This window comes from Lepisma saccharinum, chromosome 29, assembly GCF_977018435.1.
Source record: "Lepisma saccharinum chromosome 29, izLepSacc3.1, whole genome shotgun sequence".
Taxonomy (NCBI): domain Eukaryota; kingdom Metazoa; phylum Arthropoda; class Insecta; order Zygentoma; family Lepismatidae; genus Lepisma; species Lepisma saccharinum.
Genome location: NC_139257.1, coordinates 16,698,335 through 16,711,712, shown reverse-complemented (window position 1 = coordinate 16,711,712; position 13,378 = coordinate 16,698,335). Strand labels below are relative to the sequence as shown.

Genomic DNA, 13,378 nt, shown 5'->3' with positions numbered 1-13,378 from the left:
CTCGTCATATTCGTGTACATTTGTGTGGAAACCTTCATTATATTTCGTGTTATTTACGTGCTTCATGTTATTAAAGTATAAGTTAATCTACATATATGTTTCATTTGCACCAGAGTGAATTGACATACGCGAAACCACACACCCAGGAACTAGGATGCTATTCATGGTCCTCCTGTGCCCGGATAAATGGTTGATTCGATTCGTTACGGCACGGTCATCCATTGTGTTCCCGCTGAGAAAGTGCGCCTTATTAACGGCTTTGTGTTTGAGCTTCGAGAGACAGTGGTTTTGTGCTTACCGGCAATTCTGTGCATCGTATCCTTGCCGGGTGTGACTGTGATCTTCGTGTATGTACTTTACGTGTTCTGAGACTTAAATATGGAGCAAATACTTTCAAACAAACGTCTCCTCAAACGTGACGTCACACGTTTAGAGAAGAAATTGGCGGCAGATGATCTCACCGAAGGTAATGTTTTAGTGTACATAGACAAAGCATTACAACTGACAGAAGACACTCAAAAACTGATCCGTGAAATCTCTGAAAAGTGCACCGACGAACAGTTTGAGCAATATGATGAGGAAATTGGTTCAGTGCAAGACAGGCTCGACGAAGCATTGGCCAAGTTATACATCGCGAAAAAACAGCAAACTACCGTGACCGTGACCGAGACAAAGACGGTGAGTGATGTGCGTCTACCTAGATTGGATTTGCCTACTTTTACAGGAAATCTGCAGCAGTGGCTTTCTTTTAGAGACTTGTTCGTGGAGTCCGTACACAACAACGCGTCACTTTCGGCCGCTCAAAAACTGCAGTATTTGAAATCGAGCGTCCGTGGTGAACCCGCGTTATTGTTACAGTCTATAGCGATAACCGATTCGAATTACAAAGAAGCTTGGGACATTCTGACTAACAGATATGAACAGAAACACGCGCTAGTGAACGACACAATTAAGCGACTTGTGTCTCAACCCTCATTACAAACTGAGTCTGCTGTCGGCTTACGCAAGCTTGTTGACGTGACGACAGAATGTGTTCGAGTTTTACGTGTGTTGGACATTCCAGTGCAGCATTGGGACGCTATCCTAGTGTTTCATACCGTGGAGAAATTGGACAGTACTTCGAGGCAACAATGGGAGCTGAGTGTGTCGTCCGAGCAACTTCCTACTTTCGAACAGCTGAGCGGCTTCCTGGACAACAGAGCGAGAGCGCTCGCAGCATCTGCATCTTCCAAGGACCCGAAACCAGGATCCCAAAGGAAACCCCCCACCCCCCACAGTGAACCCAGTGCTAGAAGAAGTGCTAATTCATTTCACGTGTCGTCCTCTTGCCCTATGTGTCGAGAATCGCATTTTTTGAGTAAATGTGAAGAATATATGAGCCTATCTGTGCCAGAGAGGGAAGTGTTTGTGAAATCGAAGGGCTTGTGTTTCAACTGCCTTGATAATTCCCATTTTGTGGATAGGTGTAAATCAGGCTCGTGTAGGTCTTGTGGTAAGTCTCACCACACGTCTATCCATCGTGAAACTTCGCAAAGAGCTAAGGTAAGTGGAAACGTGGCAACGCCGCAAGTGGTGTCGCACATAACAGCTGATACGCAGTGTGACGCAACGCGTGTCTTGTTACCGACTGCTGTTGTGAGAGTAAAGGATAAACAAAATCAGCTTCACTCCATGCGAGCACTTTTGGATAGTGCTAGTGAAAAGTCATTTTTGAGCGAGAACGCAGCCCAATTATTAGGCTTGAAACGTAAAAAAGTGTTCGTGTCAGTTACTGGAATTTCGGGTGTAAATGCCGGCAATTCGCACTCTACTGTTGATTTGAACATACTCTCTAAAAACGGGGACAGATCCTATCATTGTTCGCCCTTAATTGTGAAGAAAATATCCAACACAGTGCCACAAGCGTGTGTACCAAACACCCTGAGTTTTAAACATTTACGAAACCTTGAACTTGCAGATCCTTCATATCACAAACCTGACACTATTCAGTTGCTTATCGGGGCTGATCTTTTCCCATTGTTACTAATGAGTGGAAGAAGAGAGGGGAGAATGAATGAACCCGTGGCTATTCAAACCCGCTTGGGATGGGTTGTTTGTGGCAAAACTCCTCAACAAAGACCTCAACAATCTCTGTCTTCTTATCACATTATTGTACAAGAAAATGATCTGAACGAAACTCTGAATAAGTTTTTTGAATCTGAGGAGATTCCTATCTTACGAGTGCCGAGTCAAGAAGAACAATTGTGCGAGGAACATTTCGTACGAACACATTATCGCGAGGATGATGGTCGGTACGTCGTACGCTTACCATTTAAGGTCAACCGCGACGAGTTAGGTTATTCAAAGGATAAGGCGATGAAATGTTTGCTTAGTCAAGAGCGTAGGCTTCGAGTTGATAGCCAGAGACTAGAACAATACCAGTCATTCATGCAAGAGTACATTGCGTTGAATCATATGACACCAGTGGCGGACTGTGAACCACCCAGCACCCCCGCTGATTCTTATTTCATTCCGCATCATTCTATAACAAAGGAGACAAGCACAAGTACGAAACTGAGAGTAGTTTTTAATGGATCGAGTAAAACTAGCACAGGCGTGTCCTTGAATGACGTGTTAATGAATGGAGGTAAACAACAGCCAGAGTTACTATCCATTTTGTTACGTTTTCGTGGCCATCTTATTGCATTGACGAGTGATGTTCGGATGATGTATCGCCAGATAAAGGTGAATCTTCAGGACAGAGACTACCAATTAATTTTGTGGAGAGAATCCCCCAATCAACCTGTGATTGTTTATCGTTTAAATACGCTCACGTATGGCACGGCACCAGCTGCTTTTCTTGCTACGAGAGTGTTACGTCAGTTAGCAGACGATGAAGGTGAAAATTACCCGATTGCAGCAGAAGTCTTAAAGCAACAGTTTTATATGGACGATTTGAGCAGTGGAGCTGACAGTGTTCCAGAAGCAATAGAGATGCAGCAACAATTGACACAATTGTTGAGAAAGGGTGGATTTGAGTTGCATAAGTGGACGTCAAATCATGCGGACGTGTTGAACAGTATTCCTGAGCATTTGCGAGAGAAACCTACGATATCTTCCATCCATAACAGCGAATTCATAAGAACTCTTGGCCTTGTGTGGCACCCGGATACTGATCATTTGAGTTTCATCATTAACCCACCTAGTGAACACCCTGTATTAACCAAAAGGTTGTTGTTGTCTGAGGTAGCTCGCATATTTGATCCACTCGGATTACTAGCCCCAGTCACTATGTTAGCTAAAATATTAATTCAATCACTGTGGAAGAAACAGTTAAATTGGGATGAACCTATTCCTAGTGACATAAGAGAAATATGGGAAAGATATTGTGCTGAATTACATGTGTTACAGAGCATACAGTTACAGCGATGCTTAAAATGTAGAGAACCAACTTTGTGTCAACTGATTGGTTTTTGTGATGCCAGTGAGAAAGGTACATGTGCTATTGTGTATCTACGAACAGTATATGATGACAACGCTGTTACAGTCAGATTGTTAGTTTCGAAAACAAAGCTTGCACCCATAAAACCTGTAACATTGCCACGTTTAGAGTTATGTGCTGCTGTGTTGTTAGCCAAATTGATTAGTGTTGTGAAGTCATCATTGTCATTGCATATAGACGATATTTTCCTTTGGTCTGATTCACAGATCGCCCTATGTTGGATTAAATCAGATCCATCCAGATGGAGTACATTTGTTTCGAACCGAGTTTCACTCATTCATGAACTGACGAATCCTCAACAGTGGTTTCATGTGCGTTCGAAAGAGAACCCTGCAGACATTGGTTCTCGTGGTGCTTTTCCTACACAGTTGTGTGAAGCTCATTTATGGTGGAATGGTCCATCATTTCTTTATTTGCCTGAGTTGCCTATGCATGAATCATCTACAGTGGAAAGTGAAGAAATAAAAAAGGAGGAAAGAAAAACAAGGATTCGCGTGCTGTTGACTACAACCTTTGACACTAAGGAGTTATTGCAGAGATTCTCATCATTCTTGAGATTAATACGTGTTACTGCTTGGATGTTTAGATTCATAAGCAACTGTAGAGCGCCTTCCATGCAGCGAAGCGAGCAGACGTTGACAACCGAAGAGTTATCAGCTGCGACTGAGTTTTGGGTCAAGGTCACCCAACGTGAAGCTTATGAGAGCGAGGTTAACTGTTTACAAACAGAGCAGGAGCTCCCCTCATCCAGTAAGCTTCTTTCGTTGAGTCCATTCATTGACAATAATTGTGTGTTACGAGTAGGTGGGCGTTTACATAATGCTGATGTGTCTTCAGATAAGAAACATCCTATAGTGTTACCCAAAAATCATCCGTTTACTGAACTATTATTGAGACATGAACATGTGAAAAATCTCCATGCAAATCCGCAATTGTTACATGCTATTGTGACACAAACATATTGGATAGTTGGGCTTCGAGATATGGTTCGTAGCATAGTGAACAAATGTGTTATTTGTAGACGTGTCAAGGCTATTACAGCTAAACAATTGATGGGAAGTTTACCGCCTCCTAGAGTAAACGAAGCAAGACCTTTTGTTAACACAGGCACTGACTTTGCAGGTCCGATTTCAATTAAGTCTGGATTTTTGAAATCACATAAAATAATCAAGGGTTACATTGTTTTGTTTATATGTCTTTCTACTAAGTGTGTTCACATTGAAGTTGTATCTTCAGCAACTACTAATACGTTTATTGCATGTTTGAGACGTTTCATATTTCGTAGAGGAAAACCTGCTAACCTGTATTCTGATTGTGGTACTCAGTATGTAGGAGCTGACAAACTATTGCATAAAATGTTGTATTTTTTAAGAGAATCGAACCATAGAGAAACTGTGCATAACTTTCTGACAAATGAAGGAATCAAGTGGCATTTTAATCCCCCTTCCTCACCTTGGTTTGGCGGAATTTGGGAAAGTAACATAAAATGCATAAAATATCATTTGAAACGTGTTGTGGGCAATGCTGTGTTGAATTTTGAAGAGCTTTACACAGTATTAGTGCAGATAGAAGGTTGTTTGAACTCTCGTCCAATCACAGCCATGTCAAGTGACCCCAATGACCTGACAGCACTTACGCCAGGGCATTTCCTGATTGGCGACAACCTCCTTAACATTCCAGAAGATGATTTCACCAAGAGCAAAATTAACCGCCTGACGCGTTGGCAAAGGTGTCAACAAATCGTGCAGCATTTTTGGAGAAGATGGCATTTGGAGTACATATCTGGACTTCAAAGTAGACCGAAGTGGCAGAAGAGATTGCCTAACCTTCAAGTCAATGATTTAGTGTTGATAAAGGAAGATAACGTACACACATTGAAGTGGAAATTAGGTAGAGTTATCGAAACTCACAAAGGACAAGATGGTTTGGTAAGAGTTGCAACTGTTAAAACTAAAGACGGTGAACTAAAGAGGCCTATTATGAAGCTTGCACCTCTACCAATTGAGAAAGTGTAAATATGTAACCAGAAAAGAAATTGTGTTTATTGTAATCTATGTATTCAAGTGTAATATGTTATATTGTAAAAGGTAATAATTATTGTGTATTCTAATTTTGGAAGCTGATCTTCCAAGAGGGGCCGTGATGTTCAGACGAATTGTCATTCTTATTAAGCTTGTTGCCATGCAGTGTGCGCATGCGCAGTGTGAGTCCGAGTAGAGTCGTGAGACGACGTACGTGTGTTGTACGCCTCGTCATATTCGTGTACATTTGTGTGGAAACCTTCATTATATTTCGTGTTATTTACGTGCTTCATGTTATTAAAGTATAAGTTAATCTACATATATGTTTCATTTGCACCAGAGTGAATTGACATACGCGAAACCACACACCCAGGAACTAGGAAGCTATTCAACAAGAGAAGAATCAGAAAACGAAGATATCCCACAAGTGGATATATCCACATTGGACATTAATACACAATTGGCGGAACATGAGAAAAATCAACTTTTAGAGCTTTTGTTAAAATACAAAAATATTTTCAGTTGGTCCGAGAATGACATGGGCCTTGCCACATATTACAAATATAGGATAAAGCTTTCTGATCCTACGCCGTTCCATAAGCAGCAATATCCGATCCCGGTACATTTGCGAACAGAGACAAAGAATCAAATAGAGACTTTGAAAAAACAGGGAATAATCTAATCCGGGGTAGTACTAGTCCTTATAACTCACCAGTTATTTTTTTAAACAAGCGTTCTGTTTTCGATGCGATGGCCATGCCTTCCATTCATTCTATCTTGCACGACATGGGCGGAAGGCAATACTACTCTAGCGGAGATTTACGTTCAGGTTTTTTTTTTCAGATTCCACTAACAGAAGACAGTAAAAAGTACACAGCGTCATTTTGAATTTAATGTTTTAAGTCAGGGTTATATTACATCCTCCACAGCAATGAACAGAACCGTTCAGCACGCATGTCCCAGCATGCAAAGTGATAACTTCGCCTTTTATATGGATGATTTATTTACCTGGGGGCCATACCTTTAATGAAATGTTGACAACACTGGAACAATTGTTTCAGTGTCTACAAAACGCTGGCTTTAAAATCTCTCCACAGAAATGCAAATTTGTTTGTCTTTTTTTTTTAGATTCTAGCCTGGCAAACAATTGACCAGAACTTATGATTTATTCGGTTTAGCTAGCATAGGCTTGCTGGAGTGTAAAGGATCGTGAAGTCACATGATTCTTTGCATTGCTGTTTTTTGAATACCCAGTAGCCTAGTGCAAAACATGCTTAATATTTGCAATCATACGCGAAGCAATAAGACATATCTGGACAAAAGCCGGAACGCCAACCACATAAGAATATAACGATAATTATTGCTACTAATAAAAACAATAACAAATGCATATTAAGATAACAATGGTATTATTAAAGTCTGTCTGCCTGTCTCTCACGTCAGCCATTTCAGGAAATTAGGTTCCCATTTACATCTTAAAGGAATAGCACTTACCAAAATATGTTATTTTTACTAAATTTCCAGAAATACTGAATAATCGTAACTCGTAAATAAGCTAATTCTAACCGGACATATTTACTTCCATATATAGATTATCAAGAATTGACATACCATAATTTATTGTTTCTAAGTGGTTTTATTTATTACAGTACAGAACTGACAATAGTAAACTGACAGCAATAGGAAATAATTCTCCTCTAGAAGCATATCTTCTCGCTTCAAGGAAATTCACCCCCTTCGAAGGTATCCATATCGCTTTGAACATTTGGGAACTATCCAACGAAAGGTTAAACATGTCAGAAACCTGCCACCTTGAAATGCCTGGCGCCAGGAACCTACAGATTGCCCACCGACATTTAGTTCAAGAACTGTTTCTTTTCCTCTTCACCTATTGTTTACAATAGGAATTAACGTAACAAAGGATTGACTTTTGTACAGTGTATTAAATAAATAAAACAGATGTTCAATGTCGCAGCAGGAACTGATTTGGCGTTCCGGCTCATTTTAAACCCAGAGTTTTAGTAATAACAATTATTACTATTACAGTAATGATTGCTGTTATACAATGACTATTATAAACTCATAGATATGAACCAATTTTATTCCACAATATTATTATTATTTTATCCTAGGGAAGATTCTTCCACTCGATCCACAAGATGAGTGAATCTAGCACAACTGTTTTTCATAATTTGTTTTCACGTTTCCTGTAGTTGGTGAACTAAAATTGAAATGCATTGTTATTCTAGTTTGTTACTACATTTTACAAACAAAAGTTAAGCGAAATTTTAGTCCTAAAGTTTGTTCTGTGAACTCTCACATAAAACTCTAATTTTTGAAATTTTGTAACTGTGAAACCATTTATTCCTTGAATTAAATAGTAGAATGTGAAAACATAACCTTGTGACTGTATTTTACACTATTTTTACAAAGTAATGCAGTTTTTACATAGGTCATTCAGTTGTTTATTTTTCTTATTAACAATGACTTCTTTTTTTTTGTAACGAAGTGATGTACGTCAATTTCCTTGGCTGTCCAAACACCGGTACGACTTTCCTTCCCGACGCTCATAATTCACGCTAATATAATTTTCTTTCGAGCCCAGCAATTTCCCTGTACTTAATCTTCATCTATTGGAATAAAAATGAAGCAAATAATACAAAATGAAAGTTTTCAGTACTGCTTATATTTTTGTTTCGAGGAATTTAAATTACAGTAGTTACATGAACTTATCCTGAAGATGTTTCTAGCTTGGCAGACCATTATTAATTACAACAAATTATTTTCATTCAAAAAATAATTAAGAATTGTGTTGAACCCTTTTGCCCTCCTGATAACTTCGTAACAAAGGAATCCAGGCCACATTTGTTAAATAATATTAAATCTGGTTCACATTAACACCTCTTCGGTCACACACAAAGTTATTATTAAGAAAACTGCTGTAGACATTTCTGAAAAGTGCTAGTCACAACATGTGCGACATCATCTGAGTAGCACTTTCATTAATTTCACATTATTTTTCTTTCATGCTTCATTGCACCCTTCCTTTGAGTGGTTTTCCTTATGAGCATCTTGCCGTGTCTCTTCGGGTCGAAAGGTTCCATTGATTACTGGGGGTTCGCTTCCAAGAGACACGTGTCGCGTGTCTCTGTTACTCGCCTGCCCCCCACACTTTACCTCCGCACTCGAGGTTCGGTGCACTTCGTACTCGGCTCAGATTTGTCTAGGGGTATCTTTCTTTGTACGACAATGCACGTGGGTTGCTACAAGTCAACATAATTATATAATTAACTACAAGAGACAACGGAAAACCTTTTGCGAAACCTTTATGATCAGGGGGATAAATTACCTTGTCCAGCTTTTGTGAAATTAAAAACGGAAATTTTGGATAATTTCTATAGTTTAATTAACGTAAAATTTAAAGTATATACAAGTCGTTTCCGAACGTTCATTTCTCTAATTATTTATCGGGCCAAAACTCTAATTTTTGATGTTGGAAATCTCTATTGTTTGTACCTGGATGCTTTACATTGCATGAATTACATCGGGAGTACGCTTGTCACAAGGTAGACTCGCGTTACTCCAAGAAACGTCTTAACAGGCGCTAGGCCGCCCGACGTGTACATTTCTCAACCTCCACGGTGACAAGGCACTAGGCTGCCCGGCGCACCGTAATTACTTCAAAATAACATCCAGTACAACTACCCTTTTACCTGTAAACTGGACACCAAGGCACTAGCTTGCCCGGCAATCCAATCTCTTACAGCATCCGTTTCGGGAGACCTGTCCTCCGGTCCTAGCTAACCGAAGCAAAAACAGCCTCTCCCTTCCAAGTCTCAGTTCCAACAGCCCACCTCCCCTACTCTCATCTGGGAGTTTATATACGTTTGGTTGGCGTCTGTTGCCAACGGCCCTTCTTTCAAAATTTTTAATCTTTAACAGCTAAACTGCCCGCCTTTCTTCTGAACGTTCGAAACACGAACCAAGAACAGAGAGCTACATGGTATTTATACATGGAATAATATGAACCTAAAAATGCATAATAAATTGATTTACACTAATCACATATATATGTTTATACACTTGATTACCCAATTAATTAACATATTAATAAATATTTCAATAAGGAAAAGAAACACTGTTGCCCTGACACGGGGGCAGGGTAACAGATTCCCCCTCCCCAGCGTTACAATTCAATCTGAAATTTAAATTTCAGACTGTGTGAATTGTCTTAAAGTCACTTAGAAAAGTTAAGCACTGTAACTGAAAAAGAAAAAGTTCACTGATAACGTTATTTTCACTACACGTCAAAACGTCTCTCTGAAAAAGAAGAGTCTCGATTTCACTGCACTAAATGTCCTATTTCCACACGGTTTCTTCCTCCGAGAATCCTGGAATCTCCTGGACATCTCGGTCATCTGGTCATCTGGACTGCTCCCAGGTGCAGACGGATTCAGCTCCTCCATCTTCCAAAGAACATGCCCGGCTCCCGCTCTAGGGTCGACTCAGCCTCCTCCTCGGTCCATTCGAAGATCCCCGGCTCCTCAGTCCCCTGGTCCTTGCGTCTGGGACTTTTGCGGTACTCGGTTCGACTCCTGTCGAATTTCAGCTTCAAATGCTTTCAAGGTTCTATCGTTCGATCACACGACCCGACTTTAAAATAGCTTTCTCATTTTTTCATCTATAAGAAAACTTTCCCTTCCTTTTCCGGGCATCGAACTGCCATCCTTCAGCATTCTCTTAGCGATGATAATCTCATGTCCTCGTGTGCAGAATATTCATCTGCTTTTATCGGAAAAAGGTTTACATAACATAAAATCCAACAGTTCGTAATTTAAATCGTATATTCAGATGAAAGAAATTTACCAGGACTCTAATGTGTAGCGACAATAAATCAGGAACTTAATTACCACTGTACAAACTAGAAGTCGACTTTTCGGCTTCTTTTTCATCATTTTTCACAGCCCTTCTACCCCCTCCCCTTGAGATGGATTCTCAGGGTAGAATTTAGGGACGAGTGCTTTCCCTCACACTTCTCAAATTTCTTCTCGGAATGACCTTCAGCTGGTCAATGTTAGCCAGAACTCTCTTCCCCTCACCCTCCTTTTCCAAAACAACATTATTTGGAGTAGTGAAATTCAGAATTCTGTAGATCCCTTTGAATTTCGGGAAAAAGCACGCAGTTTGCTTGTTAAAAGCAGACGAAATTCTATGCTCTTGAAGCAGTACTCGATCTCCGACACGAAGATTAACCCTTCTTCTGCCCTTATTGTAGGCCTTAGACGCCTTTTGCCTCGTCTTTTCTTCTTTTTCTCTTGCAAATTCGAAAGCCGCGCCCATTCTTTCCTTTAACTGTACGACGTAATCCATCTGTCTCTCCGCCGTGACGTCTTCCCCGGTTCCATCTTCCCTCTGAAGCTCCATTTTGCGAGTGTCATGCGGTGTGTACAAATCACGTCCAAAGAACAAGAATGACGGCTTCAATCCAGTCATCGAATTCGTTGCATTATTGATGGCAAAACTTATCGCGTCCAAGTTTTCAGCCCACGACGAGTGTTCTCTGCAAAACTTCCCAAGTGCTTGCTTGATTATCTTAATCGCTGCTTCTGATTTATTTCCCTTCGGTCTATATGGCGTAATATAGACAGGCTTGCAATTCACAGAACGTAACGTTTGTGAATACAGTTTGCTTCGAAATACACTCTGGTTGTCACTGACAACGTACTTCGGGAATCCTGATTGAAAACAGTACTTCAAGAATGCTTGCGAGATCGTCCTCGCCGTTGTAGTTCTAAGCGGTGTCAAACTAATGTGCCTTGAGAACTCATCTTGAATGACTAAACGTACTTGTAGGCAGTGGTCCAAAAATGTCCAGAAACACTTTGTATCCAGGCGCAGTAGATTTCCTCGAGTTCATAAATCCCATCTTTCTGCTGTTGTCAGGATTATACTGAAGACAAGTGATACAACTTTTGCAATAGTTACTGACATCTTTGACTACTCCGTCCCAAGTATAATTCTCTAGGACCTTAAACAATGTCTTTCCATGTCCTAAGTGCGCAGATAATAAATCATCATGGGAAGATTTTAGTACTTCACTCTTTAACTTCTCTGGTACCCACAGCTTCAATCTGGAGCTAAACGGTGGATAAAGTCCAGTGTTTTCGTCAACGAAACGGTAAAGCAGTCCATCATCGTCGAGACAGGAATGTTGCAGATAAAAGTCAAATTTTCTCTTCTCTCGAGAATCCTTTATTTCAATTTCTTCCCCATTTAAACATCCAATTAATTTCGATAAATAAGGATCACTCTGTTGTTCTCCTTTCCACATTTCTTTATCGTTAAGATCTACGGGCGGCGAAGTTTCTTTCTGTCCGTCCGTCTGTCTTCCATTTACAGTGTTGCCAGCTGCATCTGTAAACATCGCTTCCGTTTTCCTTTTCTGTTTCCGGTCGAATTTCTGACACACTTTGCCTTCGACTTTAGGAATCTCATGGTGTTCCATTATCGTCCCATCAGGCGTCTCTAATCTGAAGTATCCATCAGGCTTGATGTCCTCTATCGGATAATTCTCTTCTGCATCCGAAGATCCAATGTAATTCTCCCTCTCAGAGAATCCCGCTTCGATCCTCGACAAGTAGTCAACCGCTGTGTTATTTCTACCGGCAATGTATTTTACGGTAACTGGAAACCTGGTCACCCTGTTTATCATTCTGTTTATGTGGCTCGGAATGTGAGAAGATTTCAAGATATCCACGAGCGCAGAATGGTCAGTGTAAGCTATCACTTCCGGTGCTTGCAGAAAGTAATATTCAAATTTCTCCAGACCCATGGTCAACGCAAATAACTCTTTCGCTGTGACAGAATAAGAACGCTGAGTTTCAGACAGCTTCTTACTCCCAAATGCAACAGTCTGCAATTTTTTCGTTTTGTCGTCCTCCTGAGCGACGATATAGCCAAGCGCTATGTCAGAGCAGTCTACAAACCAGGGTTGGCAAGATTTGTGTTTTTTTTAAAAAGAACAAAACAAACTGTTTTTTTTGTTTAAAACATGTTTTTTTTGTTTTAAACATAGTTTTAAACATGAGTTAAAAAAACATGTTTTAAACATGTGTTTTAAACAAAAGAAAGTCAACCTTTTCCCAGTAAATTATAGTTAAAGTCGTTAAAGAAAAAAATAGGGGTGAGCGGGATCCCGAAGAGTCGGGACCGGGATCTGGAAAAAAAAATTCCGATTTTTCGGGTTCCCGAGCAGTTGTTTTTTGTACCAGAAGTGCAAAAACAAGCACTTAAGATGAAGGTTACGTGTAGAATTCGAGATTTTCAGAGCTTCGGGAAATTTCCAGTATTTCCCGTCCCGAAAATTTCCCGACTTTGTCGGGAAATGGCGATTACTTCCCGTCCCGAAAATTTCCCGACTTTGTCGGGAAATGGCGATTATTTCCCGTCCCGAATGTCGGGATTTAAAAAAAATTCCCGTCACGACCAAAAAATTCTGTCTCGCACACCCCCTAGAAAAAATACTCATTTTTATGAAACTATATTACTGAAGTACAGTGGCTTCAAGAACAGTTTATATCCCTTTGGAGATATAGGGCCCGTTCCGAAAGTCGCACGAGTTTAACGCGTTAAACGAGTTATGGTAACTGGCCGTTCCATAAGTGCTTCCGTGCGTTTCGTGAGTTTCATTATGCTGTCCCAAAAGTCGCATTCCGTGCGTTTCGTGCAAGAACGAGATTCACCAAACGCACGGGCCAGAATGCTGGTTTGTTCCGTGAAAATCGTCTGCTCCTTGTAGACAAAGCGCGTGCTGATGGATTCAAACTGCACTAGTTCGGAAAATGTATTATAATTTTAACAGATAGCGATATGAAGC

At 40.4% G+C, this 13,378-nt stretch overlaps 1 protein-coding gene across 1 annotated transcript; it reads left to right on the top strand.

The window, feature by feature from the left end:
* The first annotated feature begins 378 nt into the window (after positions 1-378).
* Positions 379-5,496, top strand: LOC145981410 (uncharacterized). Its single transcript, XM_083114647.1, has one exon. The coding sequence runs from the start codon at positions 379-381 to the stop codon at positions 5,494-5,496; it is 5,118 nt and encodes a 1,705-aa protein (XP_082970773.1).
* The last annotated feature ends 7,882 nt before the right edge of the window (positions 5,497-13,378 follow it).

What these genes read in the sequence shown, in the direction of transcription:
- LOC145981410 (XM_083114647.1), top strand. Translation starts at nt 379, where the DNA reads ATGGAGCAAATACTTTCAAACAAACGTCTCCTCAAACGTGACGTCACA.